At 41.2% G+C, this 18,612-nt stretch overlaps 2 protein-coding genes and 1 long non-coding RNA gene across 11 annotated transcripts in view; 2 read left to right on the top strand and 1 right to left on the bottom strand.

The window, feature by feature from the left end:
- Positions 1 to 18,391, bottom strand: part of CFAP97 (cilia and flagella associated protein 97) — a 29,660-nt gene extending 11,269 nt beyond the window's left edge. The window contains exons 1-6 of one of the 9 annotated variants that reach the window (XM_040554468.1): positions 18,008 to 18,246; positions 16,165 to 16,258; positions 15,442 to 15,585; positions 11,310 to 11,395; positions 8,781 to 9,665; positions 8,613 to 8,684 (exon numbers count right to left, since the gene is read on the bottom strand). In XM_040554468.1, the coding sequence (XP_040410402.1) occupies positions 8,613 to 8,684; positions 8,781 to 9,665; positions 11,310 to 11,395; positions 15,442 to 15,500 (1,102 nt within the window). In that variant the 5' untranslated portion in view covers positions 15,501 to 15,585; positions 16,165 to 16,258; positions 18,008 to 18,246. The other 8 variants (XM_040554474.1, XM_040554469.1, XM_040554473.1 and 5 more) reach the window with 8 other exon arrangements.
- LOC121068923 lies at positions 11,401 to 12,562 on the top strand. Its single transcript, XR_005819142.1, has 2 exons — positions 11,401 to 11,706; positions 11,806 to 12,562. It is a non-coding gene; the product is annotated as an uncharacterized LOC121068923 (long non-coding RNA).
- Positions 18,392 to 18,480: 89 nt separating the features above from the next.
- The window catches only part of SNX25 (sorting nexin 25), an 89,883-nt gene continuing 89,751 nt past the window's right edge, over positions 18,481 to 18,612 (top strand). The window contains exon 1 of the mRNA XM_040554467.1: positions 18,481 to 18,588. The gene's annotated coding sequence lies outside the window, so the exon portion shown is untranslated. The remainder of the gene's footprint in view (positions 18,589 to 18,612) is intronic.

Raw genomic sequence — 18,612 nt, 5'->3', positions numbered from 1 at the left:
TCACCTCAAATCCAAAACACAATGCAAAATGGTGCAGATCAAGTGTAACAACCAACAGATTAATGAAGTATAAATGCCAATAAACATCTTTATAATTTAGTAAGTTATTCTTAAGGGAAAATTAGTACAGCTATCAAATCCGTTTGGGAAGACAAACCTGGGATAGGACTCATATCTGGATAAACCTACAAGAGACAAGAAGAAATGCACAGAAAATAACTAGCACCACACAATTCACAGAGTAACATCAAGCAGTAGTACACTTCTCAGTGTAAAAAAAGAAATATATCCTTATGGGAACATGCAAAACTAGCACTGCAGTACACAGTTGGTAGACAGTGACTTGTACAACCACCTGAAGACGACGTTTATTACGTATCATGTGTAGCCAAGTTACCCAATTGATAATTTTATTACAAAGCTATAAAAGACAATGTCATCTTCTGCCTTACATCCATTGCATTTCATAGATTGAACGAGACCACGTCACATGCAAGAGTGGCAATCAGGTTGTAGCCAAGAACAGTTGTTCAACTGTTGTCTTGACCCCGCTTTTTGCCCCAATGTTATTGTTGATGCAGTCTCTTACACCAGACATTTAAGTTTCTAAATAGCTATCTGTGCAAATTCCAAATTCTTTGAAAGGTGTGAACTAGTCAAACTCCATTTAAAGTAACGGCATTTTGAATTAGGACATTTTTATTTAGAAATACTGGTTTCATGTGTTCACCGGTACATGATTGCTTAAATTCTCCATAAGGCAACTAGCTATACTTTGGTGGACAGTGTATACTCCTAATAAACAGGTATGAACTGTACACATCATTTACATTTACTTAGTGTAGAAACTGACCTCACTGCTACCAACAGCTTTCTGACTAGTCCTGAGGTTAAATGCTTGCTAACAGTGACAGAATTAAATAAACCACAAGTTGAAAAAAAACACATTACAGGATAAGTATTAAGACCACCACAAGAACTCTGCTGCGAAGCTACTTACTGAAGCCTGAGCAGACGACTGCCCAAACCCAATCACTGTAATACAGCAACTTATCAAGAGTTTAGATGACTCATGAATTTTGCACCGAATTTCAGACCGGATACAATAAGTACAGCAGCAAGTTTTCCTCAAGGGGCTAGGGAGAAAGGATTAATCTGAAAGTCTCTAGTTCCTCACTACTTGCTTCAGTTCCTCAACAGATCTTTTTATAGCTAACCTTCTGCATGGCCTAAAGAAGAACTGCCTTTGAAATTTCACAGGCAGCTCTCTGCAGCAACAGTGCTGCAATTCACCAAGTCATTGAATCAGACAACACAGGAAGAATTGTTGTTCTGTTGTTCTTCAAGCTGCAGAATTAACAAATCAGAATTGTGTTTTACTGAGTTAAGCTCTGTTAACAAAGAATTTAAGCCTCAAATACCACTTCAAAACAACTGCTAACTGATGGAAGCTCCTCAGTATCCTTTTTTAAGTCACGGTAACTGCAACACTGTTCTCCTCAGGAACCCTGCAACAGGAGAGTTTAAAAGTTTATTAAAAAAATAATAGTAAAAAAGATGATTAGCAACAGAATGCATACTGCATAACTTTCTGAAAGACGATCACAAATATAGAGTAAGTGCCTCTGCCTACCAAAACAAGGAGAATGCAAGGGACATTCATAAAATCACTGCTCCTTAAACTATGGGCAAATCAGCCACAGGAGCAATCGAACAAAGCAGCGAGCTAAAGTTTCTGCAGGTTTTCCTGAAGCAGTGGTGACGTCATTTCTGTGGTCAACCAGAGTCCCAGTCTATCACTTTTGGCAGAAGTACTCAACTGTGCCTGCAGTGAGGTCCCTGACCCTGTAACTCGTAATCATCACCATCAGCAATAGTTTACTTCTCAAGCCACCTGGCTGAAAACCTGACCAACCCGCACTATTATAAGACACTGCTTACAGTGTCAAATGTTCCTATTCCCTGCTCACTTACTATGACACAAAATTATATTATTTATATCAGGAACTGACGTCCAATATGCATTGAACGTGCTTCATTTTTCGTGGCAACAAAAGCCACGCTTTCACAGGAACAGCAACAGAAGTTTAAGTGAAGCCAACAAAAGCCTACAAAAACAGGGAGAATTCACCAGCAATAAACAACAACACCACCATAAATGAGTCAAGATCCCACATAAGAGGTAAATGCATTTATTTTAAATGCTATTAAGTACTTCAGGTACAGTTAGTGTTAACCCAAGTATTTGTGCTTCAAAAGTTATTTGAGCCATTTAGAATCATTGAACAGCCTGGGTTGGAAGGGGCCTCGAAAGATCACCAGGTGCAACCTTTTTGTTGATTTATTCAATAACATATCTGTGCTGCTATTTAATCACAACACATAAGTGTTTGAATGGTTTACCTGACTGTTTTTGCAGTGGCCAATAATAACGTGAGGCAAAACTAAAGCTTCAGGTTATGATTTAAGGTTCTGAAGCGTTTGCAATTTGTCCTTCTCCTCAAGTCTTGGAACAATTAAATATGACTTATCCATATCTTCATACTCTACTAATGAGTAATAAGTAATTTATCTAAATCCCTACTACAGATAACCACTTCATGGTTATCTGGACCATAAACCAATAATTTGGGGAGAGGAGTAAACAAGTAGTAGCATTTGCATAAAGACTTGCACAGCGCACAGTGTTACTTCTCATCTGCTGAAAAGCCGTAAAAGAAATTTCTCTGGTATTCATGGGATTTCTATGAAAGCTGGTTTCCATGGAGAGACACCTGACTTTCTTTAAAGCAATAAACAAGCTGTTTATTGCTTTCAATTTGTGAGCATTGCAACGACCTTGCAGACTAAAGACGACCAAACCTTACATGAAATACAAGTGATAATTAGCAAGTCAAATGCATTAGGACAGGATGATACAGCTCTCCTAATGGCATTAAGGCTAAAATTAAAATCATGCATCTTTCACTCTCTTGCAATCCCAGCAGGAAAATGCGTTAAATTGCTTCAGTGCTTACACTTTTGAGTTTGCCTGGTGTTTTGTTTTATACTGCTCCACTACCGTATCTGTGACAAATCTGAAAGATATGAAAGGATTAAACCACAGTTCCTCAGAGATGTCTAATAGGTTCGGTCTGAATCTATTCCCCTGTAGTACTTCAGTGCAAATATTTCCTTGACTATCCATTACTTCATGCTACAGAATTTTTAAAAATGATTTTGGAGAATTCCTGGTTTGATGCTTTTTGAAGAAAAGGAAAATACGATTTTCAAGTAAAAACATTCCTATTTACCAATGTATGCTTAAATAGGGCTGCTATTTATTCTTGATGTCATAAGAAAGAACAAATACCATACAGGTGCAGACAAATTTCACAAGTTATAGCCAAGAAGTTAAAGCAATTGCTACATGTTCAGTTGAAGCTGCTATTTAATTTTCTACAATAGCCTTATTCAGAAACACAGGTTTTTTTACTTTCATAGTAATGATATTTACATCACAGTGCTTTTCACCAAGTGATCTATAATTTTTTTCCATAATAGAAAATCTCAGGCACAGAAAAAGCAAAATGATTCATCAGAGAGCATGTAGGTCAGTGAGAGCTTCAAGGATAGAATTCAGTCTTCAGTCTGTGGCCCAATGTCCTACTTACCCTATCACACCACCTCCTCAGGTTAATAATAGCTAATACCATGGATTTACAAACTAATTCTCACAGATACTTCTGTAAAATAAGCAGGTATCAACCCCATTTTACAGAGAAGAACACACAAAGTACTAAATCTTTAGTACTTTAAATACCTTGTGCAATCCCATTACAACTGTATTCATACCCATGTAAATTCAGATAAAGATATATACAGCATTTTTGCCAAACCACTCTGAATTCTGAAGTCCAGAAACCAAAAGACTCGTCTAAAGCCAGAGAGTAAGTCTGTGGCACAATGAAATGAAAATGGAGGGGTGCTTAATTCACAATCTGTGCCTAACACATCTCTTCATCTGCATAACGGTCTCTCCATACTTAAAGGTGCCCTATAAAAAGGATGGAGAAGAGCTCTTTACTTGGGTAGACGACGATAGGACAAGGGGGAATGGTCTTAAACTAAAAGAGGGGAGATTTAGATTAGATGTTAGGAGGAAATTCTTCTCTCAGAGGGTGGTGAGGCCCTGGCACAGGCTGCCCAGAGGAGCTGTGGATGCCCCATCCCTGGAGGTGCTCAAGGCCAGGCTGGATGGGGCTTTGGGCAGCCTGGGCTGGTGGGAGGTGTCCCTGCCCATGGCAGGGGCGTGGGACCGGGTGGACTTTAAAGGTCCCTCCCAATCCAAGCCATTCTATGAAAACCTAAATTCCTTAAAATAAGTTGGGATACTGGATCATGACATAGGATCAAGCAAAACAGCACCAGAAAAGTCTCAAGATTTCTATTCCCATCTTTCTAACAAGCAGCTTTAAGTAAACACTTCCAAAAACAAATTTTGGATACTATTTCTTTACATTGGCGTATTTCATTCCCTCCTTGTGTTCAGACTGCACACGAGTACAAAAAAAGGATGATAACTAACATTTATTATTATGGGTGCTGAATATTGCCAAGTCAGTTCTTATTCTAATTTTCTAAAATATCTCTAAAAGAATGGTGTATATATAAAAAAATCTATGTAAAACTAGGAAACAACCAAAGAACTACATTTCTGCTTCAAAAATCATAATCACACCTACATGTTTTCCACACAGATGGGGGGAAGAGTGAGAAGTCTGTAAAAGACAAACCTTATTAACGCTGAATAACTGAAATAGCGCGTGGCCACATTGGTAAGATATTTAAATTCCAGCACAGTGTGGCCCCGCAGCTCCAATGCTACAGTAATTCTTACACATCACACATACATATGGCATGTACCATAACAGCAGCGATCAGCTACACGGTATCAGTCTTAGCATGGTAAAGCAATAACATCAGTCTCCTAAGTATCGTCTTTGATGTCTAAAAATGACAATTCAAGCATCACTGATGACGTTTAGCATACATTTTAAATAGGCATACTACCCAAATGGCAAGTAATTTTCACGAGCAGGAAAAAAAACAACTAACAAGCAATTAAACCCTCCAGGGATTCATAGCTACCAAAGCAGTATCATGGATAAACCCGATAATTAATAAGCAATCATAAAGTCCAGTAACCTGAATAATATGGCCCAGTTGGGCCTAGGTTGCACCATGACCCAGGCTGGTTTTAATACTCCTGTCTCTGCAGTCACAGGGTTCAGTACGAGTGGGGCAGGGAGGGAGCTGTGGAGGGGCTCTCCCTCCCACCCCACCTCCAAGCTGCTCTGAGCTGAGCGTCACACAGCTGCAGGACTGATTTGGAAACAAACTGCAGCGATCGATGCAATACGTTCCAGGTTTGTCTGTCTGCTCTGCACAACCTCTGTTTTTACCACGCATGCAGTTTCTACCGAGACTCCTCCTGCTGCAGACTGTGGGCTCCACACAACAGAAATGGTGGGGGCAAAGTTGCCGTGCACACCATATCTTGACACTGCAGCTTACAGATACCTGGGCTCTACGACTTCTTCCTTATCTGTCTTTCCTCATGTTGCATCTGCTCTCAAGAATATTCTGTTCCCATGCCCTGCCTTCATCAGCCTGCTGCAAAGCCACAGCAATGCAGCCACACAACCAGGAGGTTCCAAAAACTGCATGTTTCATCTCACTGCTTCCTTTTCCTGTGGAACAGAGCTTGATTCCAGCATAACAAACGTAGGGACTACATTCATTGCTTTATTTGTCTCTGGCAATGTGCAGAACCTGCTTCTCTCCAGTTATCAAGCATAATCTTCAGTTCACTCTCAGCTACAGTTACCAAGTAAGGTTCTGCCGTTTTGACTAAAACTGGTTCAGTTATTTTCCATGGGGTGAACCGAGGCCTCGCTGCAAGCTGCAGTACTTGGAAATGCTCACCTCAATAACAGCGCACACACACAGACAACTTTTAGATGTAGCGACCAAGTATTGTCACTCATGTTTATCAGTTTCTCATTCACACTTCTTGTCACTAAAAATATTTCTAAAGTATCAGTGATAGAGCTGCATGGTAATTCCCAACTAAAAGCATTCAAATAGCAATATGCTTCACGCAGAACACGTGAATTAAAACTAAAATTGTTATCTGTGAGACTTCAAATTATTCAGAATAGCATAACTTAAATTTTGATGCCTATCAAGAACAAACATAGCTTTAGGAGACAGAAGGGCATGGGTTTTTTTTAGTCTAAATAGGGATTTTTTTTGAACGCTTATAAAAATGGAATAGTTTGTAATAAGAGCACAAATATGTATCAAGGGTGTATAAGACAGAAGAAAAGCTATTGTAGCTCATTTCTAATTTAGCTGCAAATTTTCTTCTAAATACTTAATGAATTATATTTTAAGATACATGAACTACCTCTCTGCTTAATAACCAGACTGCTGCTCTAGATCAAAACTTGCTGTTTGAACATCATGAGCCTTTAATAGATTTCTACCCTTTCTTTGTTCTTATGATTATTTTCTAATACAAGAGATTCAGGTCTTCCCAAGTGTTCACACCACCAATGTATAGATTTATATAAAAATTAATTGCTGCATATCTCCTAGAAACATCACAGTAACAGATGACACTGAAATTCTGCAAATTTCTGGGGACCTTGAGAAATCAGACTCACAAAACTGCTATAAATCCTTAGACCCAGCTACATTTGACAAAAAAATTTAAACTGTTCCATCAGTATAGATTAGTGGAAAAATTTTATACTTTAAAGCAAAATCTGAGACATCCTGAAGATCATTTAAACACTGATTCATGCACTCAGAACTGTGCTTCAAGTGAGAACAGTCTAAGTCATGTTCATCAGAACTGGATAGGCACAGACATTTCATGCAGGTTGTCAGGAGGAAGGAGTGGAGGAAAGTGATTCACACACACAAAAAAAGGACAGAAAAACCTGGAAGCACTAATTCAGAATGAGATTAGCTCCTATTTTCCCAGACTAGTTACTTTCCACCATTAATAATCCTGCCCCATTTAAACTTCAAAATACCCAAAGTAATTAAGCTATGTTGTGCTTGCCAGCTTGGAGAGGCACTTGGGAGTAATATGCATGTTAATTGGGAACATTAACTGCCAGACTGTATGAATTCTGCTTCTCATTACTCAATCTTTATTATTGTTATTTAGAACTGGTTTTCAGTTTGGGGAGAAAAACTTCCTCCTTCAAACAAGTTTGTCTCTGAGAATGTTTATTCTGAGCTATAATACCCATTGGTTTTAGGGATGTGATGAATCCTTCCATAATCACCAGTCATTAAATAGCTTCTTGCTATCAAGAAGCAAAGATGCAGGACATCATCATTTCAATTGCCTAGCAACACCTCTTCTAACATCACGTTTTGACAAGTAGTTGAAGCCTTTTCTAACAGGAAGGAGTTGCTGCAGCACAAGGACTGTCAGAGTCCAGAATCAGCTCTACCTTTCTTGATGGCCAGCTTTGTTCTTCTTACAATCAGAATTTCCTATGAATAGAGATGAGGATTTCACTGACATGGAAAGTTAGATGATGCATACAACATATTTTGAAACCTTCCTCACTATAGGCTCAGTCTAGCGAGGTACAAGGTAAAGAAAAATAACAAGCAGCTTTCATCGTGCCAGATCTATCATAATATAGCAACTAATGTCAAAATGCACCAGACAGACTTTAAAATTCTTACCTCACTTGAGATCAGCAGATTTCTTGAGCTGAGTCTCTTTTATTCTAGAGAGCTTACTACTGAGAACTTTGGGCCACGAAAACAAGACCGAGAACATCATGTAGATCTTAAAACACACATGAAATTATCCAGTGCTTTTTCACCCCATACAACAAAGGTTTGGGATGAATACAGCGAAAGAGATACAAAGTTCTCTCTCTCAGACTCCATTTTTAACATGTAATAACTCTTTTGGCAAGAAGTAACCACTCAAGTTTTTAGTAAAGATCATCTGTTCATTCTTTCTTTCAAGTATCTTTACCCACCTTTATAGTATTTCAGAAGGCTGACAGTTCATAAAAAAATCAAATAATTCTGTTTTGCTATCAAAAAGATACTAGAAGTTTAAATACATGATTAAATACGTGAATTCTCTTTATTGTGTAATGTGGTTTTGGACTACCTTTCAACTTTGAAGGTTGAGAATCCAGCATTTTATCAGGAAAGTTAGCGTTTTAATTTAGATAATTAATTGTGGCATTGTCTAGTAAGCCATGATTTCTTAAAATACACGTACAGTTTTAGTATTCAATTTGTTAATAAATCAAATCTTACCTGGGAATTTACCGTACATCTTACTTCTATGTATACACATACCTACATGGGCTCCTACATGCTTCTTCTTTCCACTGCACAATCAATACTATATACATATATATATAAGAATTCAATGAGTTCAACACAGCTTAATTTTAAACATTTTAACAATACAACTGGCAAAACCCAACCCTTCCCTTCTGTTAGAATTCAGTTCTGTATCACTCTCAACAACATACAAATGTCACACTTTTTTATTTAAAAAAAAAAGTAAGAGTCACCTTTCAAAAGCTGATTCAGGTCCATGGCATCATGCAAGACTTTTCGACTATATCTGCGATCAAACTCAGAATCTGAGGGGGGAAAAAAAACAAAAAAACTTTTATAAGATTGGATTTCCCAGCCTCAGTTTTTAAAAATTATGTTGTACTTAAATTCTTCAAAATTACCATATAGTTCTTGGCTCACATTTTCTTGTCTTTTTATTTTTAATTTCTTATCATTTGAAGCTGCAAGTTCAAAAGACTGGATAGGACTGATGTCTGGAGTTGACAGAGGTGTTACATCGGTCACCGTGTCTTCAGACTCCTCCAAGTAATCACCAAGCTTTGGTTTTCCTTCTGTTAGTTTTATTGCTGACTTGAATTTTTGTTTTGGAGACAGAAGAGCCACGCTACAAGCGTTCCTCTTTGAGGAAGAATGTGATGAATCCGATAAACAGATATCAGAATCTGTATCAGAGCAATCCGTATCTGAGCTCGAGGATGAAGATGAGGAGGAAGAGGAGGAAGAAGAGGAGGAAGAGGAACTGATATTAGTGTATTTTTTGCTAGCCTTTTTTGCATTGTTAGACTGCTTAGCAGACTTTGGTCTAACCTTCTGTTTTTTGCCATCGTCACTACTGTCTTCTTCATCTGTATAATAGTCTTCTTCACCTTCTTTAACTATTTTGGGGATTCCAGCCAGAACATTTTCTGGCATTTCCCCGCTTGCTGCAGATATTGTTCCAGATATACCTGCATTCTCTGAAGCTGAAGAAAGTGACAAAGATGAAGCATCCCCTGGGTGGTCTGTGCTGCTTTCTACGGACTGATCCTTCTGCAAATCTTCCTGCTTCTCTTTGCTTTCCTCCTCACAACAGTTTGCAACCTTTGAATTAGCAATCAATTCAGGGTCTGAAAGAGTCACTTCCTTCGTACTTCCTTTCTCGATACATTCACCATTTTCTTCACTTTTCTTTTTCTCTTCCTCGAAATCACTGTCAAAGAAAGCATGATCCACTTCACCATCTGATACATCTTCAAAGCAGTCCATACTGAAACACCAAGTGTCTCCTGCAACCATCAGAAAACGTTTCCAAAGGTTAGCATAAGAAAAGATGCAAGCGCGCTTTCAGTATAATAGTTTTGTTCTTTTTTCTCTTAGCTCTAGTAATTTATAATTCTGCAGTTAATTACGTTACATAGCTAGGGACAACTCCATAGTTGAGTTTCATAATGAAATCTGGTTCTACTTTATTGTACATGGCTTACCTATTTCTATTAGGCCAGTAAGCATTATTTCACGGGAACAAAAGCCATGACGACCTCAAGACTTTCATCCCCAAGGAAATCCAAACATTTTTGATGGCTACAGTGCCTTAACTACAACAATCATCTAATTGAAGTGTCTGGGTTTTGTCCCTTTAAGCTAGAACCTCTTTGTATTATTGCTTTGGGTTTCGTTTTAGAAACCTTGGTTCTGTGTGGTGGTCCTTACCTTGGCTGACACAGCAGTCCAAACTGTGGACTTTCAGAACAAAAAGGAGGTGCAATTTCAATTTACATCAAAGATCCATGGCTCCCTAGGTTAAACTGTAATAGATGTGGGGTGTGTCAGCGTTAATCTTTTAGTTTGGATCAGAAGCCTGCTTTTCTTGGCAGTCCTTACTCTACAATGCGCTGTGTAGCACAGTAAGCAAACCTGATTTGTTTCAGATGAAACTAACCTCTAACGTGTGCTCCAGGCACTAACCTAGCGCACTCAGACCAGTAGTTACCAGTCACTTCATGGCACCGGATAACAGCTCGTCCTAACAAAAGGACGACGAATGCTTATAGCACAGGTATCAGGTCCTCAGTGCTGGTACGCTCTACAGATCTGCTCCTGTCGTGTCATACTTCTTCCAGAAATACACGGTGTTAGATCCTATGAAAATCATGCATGTAGTAGGGGGGGATATAACAGTTTCCACTTGTTATTGGGATATATACAGAACTAAAAAGGAAATACAACCAAAACAGAAATAGTCAGTAACATAGACCGCTGTTCCCAGCTAGCTAGAAGCACTTTTCTCCTATTTGTCACAGGTTTTTTATATATATATATATATATATATATAAAATGCAATTAATAAATCCATCAAATTCTTCAGACTCAAGGAAACCAAGAACAAAGACAGTAGAAGCAACTATGCAAGGCAGGAGAACGAGAATATTTCAAGAGGTGCTCTCCCTTAAACCCATACAATTTGTTGCCATGGCAAACAAGGGTGAAAAAGGAATTCCTAAGCTTGCTTTGAAAGTGCAAGACTATTCCCAAGAAAGCCTCTACTTAAAATCATTTCAAAATACAAGATTTTCAAAGGTCACCGTCATTCAGTTATCTTGCCACTTCTCAAATACTGCTCTGCTTCAGGGATTTGAAATACGCACCCCAAGTACAAAAAGGACAGTATAGAAGTAGAAGGTACAGAATCTCCTGTGGTTTTAAAATCCATGAAGACAAAGAACTGAAGAGATTTAATAAGGTTACATATTGTACAAACCTGAAAACACTATGAAAAAAAGCAAGCAAAGGTCAACTTTGGTGGCCTAAGAGAAACTCTTTAAGTACCTAACCCCTCTCAGAACACCAGAACAAAGGAATAAAACACTTGGGAACCCCTAACTTGAAATGCTACACGGAATTTGGAAACTTTTCCAATGCACGTCACTCGCTGTGATCCCTGGCTTCAGGGAAGCTTGCACAGCCTGCAATGCCCAACTGCCATACAAATTCCTGCAAGGCTTCCTGGAGCAGCTTCCTAAAAGGATAATGTATGTGAATATATGAAAACGTACATCACAGAAGAAGAATCAGAAGACAGTAACGCGACACTGTTTAATTATGACTGATTGGTAAAAGTGGACACGTGGCATATTTCACTTGTCTCAAGCACATGAGACCTACCGTTAGCACTGTTGTACGTACACAGCTAAGGCAACACCAGGTTCGCAGATGGATGCAGACTCACTAGTACAGGTTGAAATACAGAACTCTGTTGTGTAACCTACTGTTTGCTTCTGTAATGCTGCCCAGTTCAGAAAGTGTAACTAAACTGGGATTATATTACAGGTGATGAGATACTAAACTGGGATTATATTACAGGTGATGAGATACTAAACTGGGATTATATTACAGGTGATGAGATACTAAACTGGGATTATATTACAGGTGATGAGATACTAAGTGGTTGCACGGAGACTTCTCAGATGTTTCTTTGCTGAACACAACCTCTTAAGTGAAGAAGGGATTTAACTCAAGATGGTGGCAAGAGGACAGAGAATAGGTGACAAAATGTGACAGGAAACAGCAAGGGGCCCATGAACCCCTGCCCACCTCCAGCACCAGCCAAGGGACACGTCTTCCCGCTCCGCGTGACTTTCAAATAGCTGAACTATCAGTTTTCCACAAAGCCTGAGCCAGAACTGATTAATGGACAACGACGGCCGTTACCAGAAGAAATGCAGTTTATCAGCCTTACTGTGCCTGAGGAGCAGCAGCCAGTCAGTTCAGTGCCAAACGTTCCTTCCACATTCTGGCACAGCCCCGTAACTATTCCAGCCTTCTTCTTAACGGGAAACAGATGCGCTACATCGGTCCCTTTCTCTCAGTGACACTCTTGATCATTCACAAACTAAACTTTAATTAATTTTGTAGTTTCTGTTAAAAACAAATGAGAGGAAACGGATGAAGAGATGGTATTTTTTGTTCCTATTCCCCTCACGCAGCCAGAAGGTCTTTAAGGGAGCTGGAATCTGCCAAGCAGCAGCAATACAGAGTAAGCAATTTTGCTGATGAACCACGTCTAATTTAATAAACAAACTGTGCACACACAGCCCTTTCTATACAGTGCAGAATGTCATTTTATTTCTGTGAGAAGTTCAGAGTTCTGCTAAGGGAACACTTATTAAAATACAGAACCAACAAGTGAAATTCTGAAATCCCAAGAAACTGTCATCATGACCAAACGCTTCTCATTAACTGTTAGTTCTAATGATCACTGTATTTATTTTCAAAAGATGTATGCTCTCTGTGGCTTCCTGTCATGAAACCCTCTATCAGAAGCAATAAGAAGACACCTTCTGGTTGAAGGTTATCAATTTTCCTTTGTAAGTAATATTGGTACGCGATCTGGAAAGAACTAACAAAGCCAGAGAGCTTCTCCCAGCCTGCACAATCACTGCTTCCACAGACACCCCCCTTTCAGCTGGAAATTTCCAGCTTTTCAGAACAGAGACCCACCCTCCCAATCTCAGACAGAAGAATAAAGTGTTTGAGAGCTAAGGGGCTGGAAGGTTAAAGCGTCTCAATTAAAGTTTTATACTGCCAGTGGCAGATGTTGGTTAGGATGTTCCCAAATCCTCTGGCTCTAATTGTTGCCCCACTGTCAAGGATCCTAACCCCTCATTAATGCTGACCACCAAATTCTATGGTGTACCTGGAGAGGGTGAAAATGCTAACCACGTCATCTAACTACCATTTGCAGAATGATAATCAGTAAACAAGTTACCGTGTAAAAGCATGCTAATTCAAAGCTGGCCCTTCCCCTCTTTTTCCTGCCCTTCCTCCTTCATTTTTGGCTGACACTTAAAAAGTGAGCAAATTTGAAAGCACCTAGGAAGGTGCAACAAAATTTCTAAGATTGGAAAAGTACAACTTATGAGGGCTTGTTTAACTTATAAGAGAGAAAAACAGGAAAATATAAGTCTTAAAACATGTAAAACAGACTGAACTAAAACTTAGTTTGTTCTCAGATACAATCACAGTGTTTGAGATCAAGCAGTGCAGCTGCCTCCAGCCATGTGCCTCGCTGTGCACACCCAGCCCTACTTACCTCCTCTTTAAATTCAAGGTTTCGTTTTTGCTACCAAGAGCAACACAGCATGCAAAGGAGGAAGAATCTCTCTCAGGAAACCATTTCCCACGAGGGAATTCCCCACTAAAAATTTTGCCATTGCTGCCCCTTTTCCTTTTTTTTTTTTTCCTCCTCCTTGCCCTGGTTTTCTCCGCTGTATACTCAAAGGAAAAAGCATTTTCTCTGCAGGCTGTAAAATACAGCCTATTAACTCTCAAACCTATGTCAGGTCAGCCCTCAGAAGATCATTCTGACCGTCTACAAACAGAGGCAGGCCCACTGGAGATGCTCCACAGTACTTTGAATCCTTTAAAAGGATCCCAGCAGAAAGTCCTGAGTCTCCTGCCTATTCCAAGCAAGGATTCAGTTCGGGAAGTGGGCACTAGAAGCTCCTGGAACAGAGTCAATTGCCATCATCTGTTAGAGCAAATGAGAGCACATGACCACCACAGAGCCCTGGATGACCGCAGGGCAAAGGCCTTGAAGTTAATGTACAAGAAGGAGAAAAAAAAATAGTTCCACTTGATCCAAAAAAAAAAAAGCCATTCCCCTACTATGAAAAGCCAAAATATACTGAGGGAGGTGGACCTGTAGCTTCAGGACTTCACTCACACACTCTCCCTGCCGCTACATGTTCTTCATTCTGTAATTTGTTTCTCCAGCAAAGGTCGCTTGGTTATGTTCCCATCAAACAAAAAGAGTGCAGATGACTGAGGAGGCCGCAGTTCCTGGTGGAAAGATCTCTCCTGAGCTCTCCTAGAGGCCAAACGACACTCAGGATTGCAAAGGAAAGACACCAGCTCTAGCCACAAGGACGTGCTTGCTGAGGAAACAAGCACGGAGATTTTTTCTTTAGTGTATCCTAGCAAATGTTGCGGGAAGTGGTTAGTTTAGTTTTGCTCCTTAATAAACCTCATTCTCATGAGAGGAAAGCCTGGGTTGGAGACTACTGAGCTTAAATGATGGCTGCGATGATGCCTGTGTAACAAGGCCATTGCTGCTGCTTACTGTTGAGAAACCCAGGAAAGTCGTCAGCAAACCCTCCAAACCCAGAGGGAACAGAAGCAGCTTAGAATAAAAATAAACAAAGAATCATATTCTGTCTGATAAAAACACCAGCAGCTTCTGGCCCTGCCTGTGAACATGGAGAAGTGATGCCACCCACACCTGTGGGCGGACTGCCACACACTGCTCCCCCTACCTGGAAGGGTCCACCGCTTGCAAGATAACAGAGAACAACTCCTCCTTTAATGCAACACTTGAGCAAATCCACTTCAAAAAGGCTGGGGTTAACGAGACATCAGCCTGGTGCACCAGCCTAGGGACTCTGTGCACGCCTTCCTTTAGCTGCAAGCATACCACTCAAACACGAGGAAAAACTTTCACCAATATTTGTGCAGTAACTGCCCCATTATCCCCACCTTGTAACAAACCACCTGTGTCTGTTCTGTGCTCCTGCCTCATTCACTGCAAACAGTAGAGATACATGCCAAAAACACTTACAATATACAGATGCTCACCTGCCACGGCTGGGAAGCCGGAGCTCAAAAGTAAAGCCCAAATAGAGGTCAGGACACTTTCATCCACGTGCTGACCATCCATATCATGCACATGCCATTTAACTCAGCATTTTCTGGACTTGCCGTCTGTGCTGGTCCCAAAAGCAGATGACAGGGCCAAAAGGAAGAAACACATTTTACAAACTAACGACAGAGTTCAGCAATTGGTAAGTCACAATGTACTCCAGAATACCAGAAGCCTGCTCGTGCTCCTATGTTACAGATTTAGTATGCTTGGTGACCTAGCTACACAAACAGCCATGTCATCAGCACTTCCCTGAACACTTGGCATAGATGTGTTTCCACACAGATAAATTAAATGCAAGTTTTGTACCCACAATGCACAAAACACCTGCTAAAAACACCTGTTATCACAACTGGGGAAATACACACACATTTAAAGAGATGCTGACCACATTCTCCACAGCTGCTGAAGATGAGACGTAATTCATGTATTTTCAGTGAGGATGTTTCTATCCAAGAGGAAGAAGCACTGACTGGTACAGGTGAGCAGGGGGAAGTACATTAGTACAGTCTCTAAATCAATACACAAAGAACAGCTTAAACAACTACCACTCAGTCCAAGTATATGCACTTTGCCTCAGAGTGTGTGCAGGGCAAATGAGGTAAAGGCCTCTCGAGATCCTCTCTTGCATTTTATTTTTATGACTTGTTCATTTCTTCAGATGAGAAGCCTTACTATAGCAAAACAGATAAAATACTGGAACGTAGGGCTGTCTTTTAAATTCATCATGATATGGGTGGGCTTCCTGGGATTCTCTATATTATGTTATTAAAATAAAACACTTCAAGATTGTTAAATACCCACCACCAAATCACCACCACCACCAAATACCCACCACCGCCATCAGTTCAGACTGCTGGATGGGAAATACCTCTGTCAAGAAAGATAGGGCTTGTTTTAGACCTTTACTATCACCAGTCTTGGTTGAGCATGAGACCAGGAAAGCAAAGAATGAAAAAGCTTTAAAGAGCAGCTCTGGTGGAAGCACTGAGGGTACACCTGTTATCATAACAGCCTGCCCATTTCCCATAAATCTGAGGGGATGTTACTGCAACTTTTGAAAGCCTCCTTGAAGTAGTACTTATACGTACTGCTGGGTCAAGTCTCTAGAGAGATCATCCAACTTCATTTTCAAAGCCTCAACCAACTGTGCAGTCCTGATGACCATCTGAACCCTTTTAAGTCCTAGGCAGAAACACAGGATCCTCTGAATACCCTTTTAACCATGGGAAAGCACAAAAACAAGTCAAAAAACCCACTAGGTCATAAAAAGCTCTAAGCCCACCCCAAAAGGAAGAGTATGTCCCCAAATTCCTTGTTGTCTCCTTTTCTGTACTCTCCATTTCACACCATTACAAGGAATATCTAGGCTGAGAAAATACAAAGGAACAATGCAAACACAACAAAATGACTAAGAAAAAGCATCGAAAGAGCTCAAAGCATTCCAAAAAAATGAGTCCTAAGATTTGAAGACTGATTATTTTATGAACCCGTTCTTCAACTAACATCTGGTGATTACTTTTCTAGTAACAATGACTTCATTTTAGTCTTCAAACAGTTTCTCTGAAGAATTTCACTTTCTGTGCAACTTTTTTCTCCCTCCATTGACAACTCCAGTGATCAGTTGCTACCAAGAAGCTTCCTATTCAGGAGAAAGAGTTTAACTATTTTTTCCACAGAAGCAATAATGCACAAAACACACTTGATACTCTATATTGAACACCTCATAACAGAGGAATGCAGAGGTCCAACAAAAATTTTGCACTGCTATTTCTGTTATAGTCATTCCAACCTGCAGCTTTCTTGCCTGTCATGTTTCCATGAATGTTGCAAACTTTAACCACAAAGTTTATAAATATATAAATGTCCAAACGCAAACACTAAATACTTCTTATATGTTTTATAGTATGAAGGGACAAATGTAAGCCTTTGCATACTATAACAAAACCCAGCTTCTAAAAAATTGGATTCAAGAGAACAACATTGGAAACACTTCAGCAAGGCATTAAAGGTAGTTTAAGTTGTAGTTTAGCATGTCTTAGGGCATAACATATTTTAAAGTGTTGACTTCCTTAGTATGTTGTGAAAACTCCAGAGCAAACAGGGCTTCACAAGCATGACACACATTGCTGTTTGTTGTATCATCTCGCTGAGACACTTTGGAAGGGATTTAGTTATTCTGCTCAACTGCAGGGGCCACAGAAGTGATAGGCAGGGAAGGCCCAGGATTTACAGTTATCTCTGGTAACTGTACCTCTAGGTAACTCTACAGTCACCTCTTGGGGTTTCCACACAAATCCATATGGGCCCAAGACATTTGGTGGCTGGTTATTCTTCCAAACTACTTGGGTCCCATCTTGGGACCCAGCAATGAAAAATACAGCCCTGGGCAGGCCAGGAGGAGCTACAATACCATTGTCCTGAGGAAACAGCAAAGATGCAACTCGCAAAGATTTACCATGCACGAGGCGAGCTGTTTACAGCAATCGCTTCGGATGACTTAGTTCCTACCGAATAAACCCAACCATTAGTCACTTAACAGACACATTTTATAAAACACTAAATTCTGGTCGAGCTTCCCCTGCGCACCCCTCACAGCCTAGTAACTCCGAGGATGGTGCGCACAATGCTGTAACTCCACCGGGGAGGGCCGGTGCTGTGCAAGTACCTCAGGAGGAAATCTTCTTCCCCAACCTCCCCGAGAAGCAAGGAGAGCAGGCACCACACAGCAACACTGCACAAAACGCGTTTCAGGACAGCATGACTAAACCCTGGCGGCTCAGCACCAGCAGAAGCCCTCCCAACATAGCACGCACCACGCACTCGAGGGACACCTACATACGTGTCACTCAGGCGGCAACCGAAGTAGTAAGACAGCAAAGTCCTTAATAAAAAATTAAATAAACAACAACAATAAAGAAACGCGCTTCCCACCTCGTTTGAGCTGGCATTTCAGGGCAAAACTGACCAGAGGCGGGGGAAGGGAAACGCCAGAGACCCGCTCCCGCTGCACACCCGCTCTCCGGGCACCTTCCTCGGCGAGGAGGCAGCGGCGCCCCGCAGCAGGGACCCCGGAGGCCCGGCCGCCGCCACAGCGGGCCGGCAGCCCTGGGCGAACAACCGCCGCCTCCCCCCGGCTTCGTTGTGGTAACCGCGCAGGAGCCGGGGCGGATACTCACACGGACGGGCGGAGAGAGAGGAGGGGAAGAGAGGAACGGCGCAGCACTGCTGCAGCCGCCGTCTCGATGAGTGCCTCGTACGCCGCCCGGGCCGGCCCCCTCGCGTCGCCGGGCGGGGAGAGGCGGTGCTTGAGGGGGCCGGGAAGGGAGACGAGTGCTGGGAGGGGTCTCGGCTCCCTTCCCTCCTTCCTCAGCCCTTCGGGAGCTGGAGAGACAGTTGGGGTGCTCGATGAGGGAATGGTGCCCGTACTGAGGTGATGGCGCCCCGTACTGAGGTGATGGCGCCCGTGCCGAGGGGATAACGCCCACACTGAGGGGGCGGCACCCGAACTTAAGGTGATGGCGCCACAAGTTAGGGCG

The sequence above is a fragment of the Cygnus olor genome, chromosome 4 (assembly GCF_009769625.2).
Source record: "Cygnus olor isolate bCygOlo1 chromosome 4, bCygOlo1.pri.v2, whole genome shotgun sequence".
Taxonomy (NCBI): Eukaryota; Metazoa; Chordata; class Aves; order Anseriformes; family Anatidae; genus Cygnus; species Cygnus olor.
This window is presented reverse-complemented; position numbering and strand designations above follow the sequence as displayed.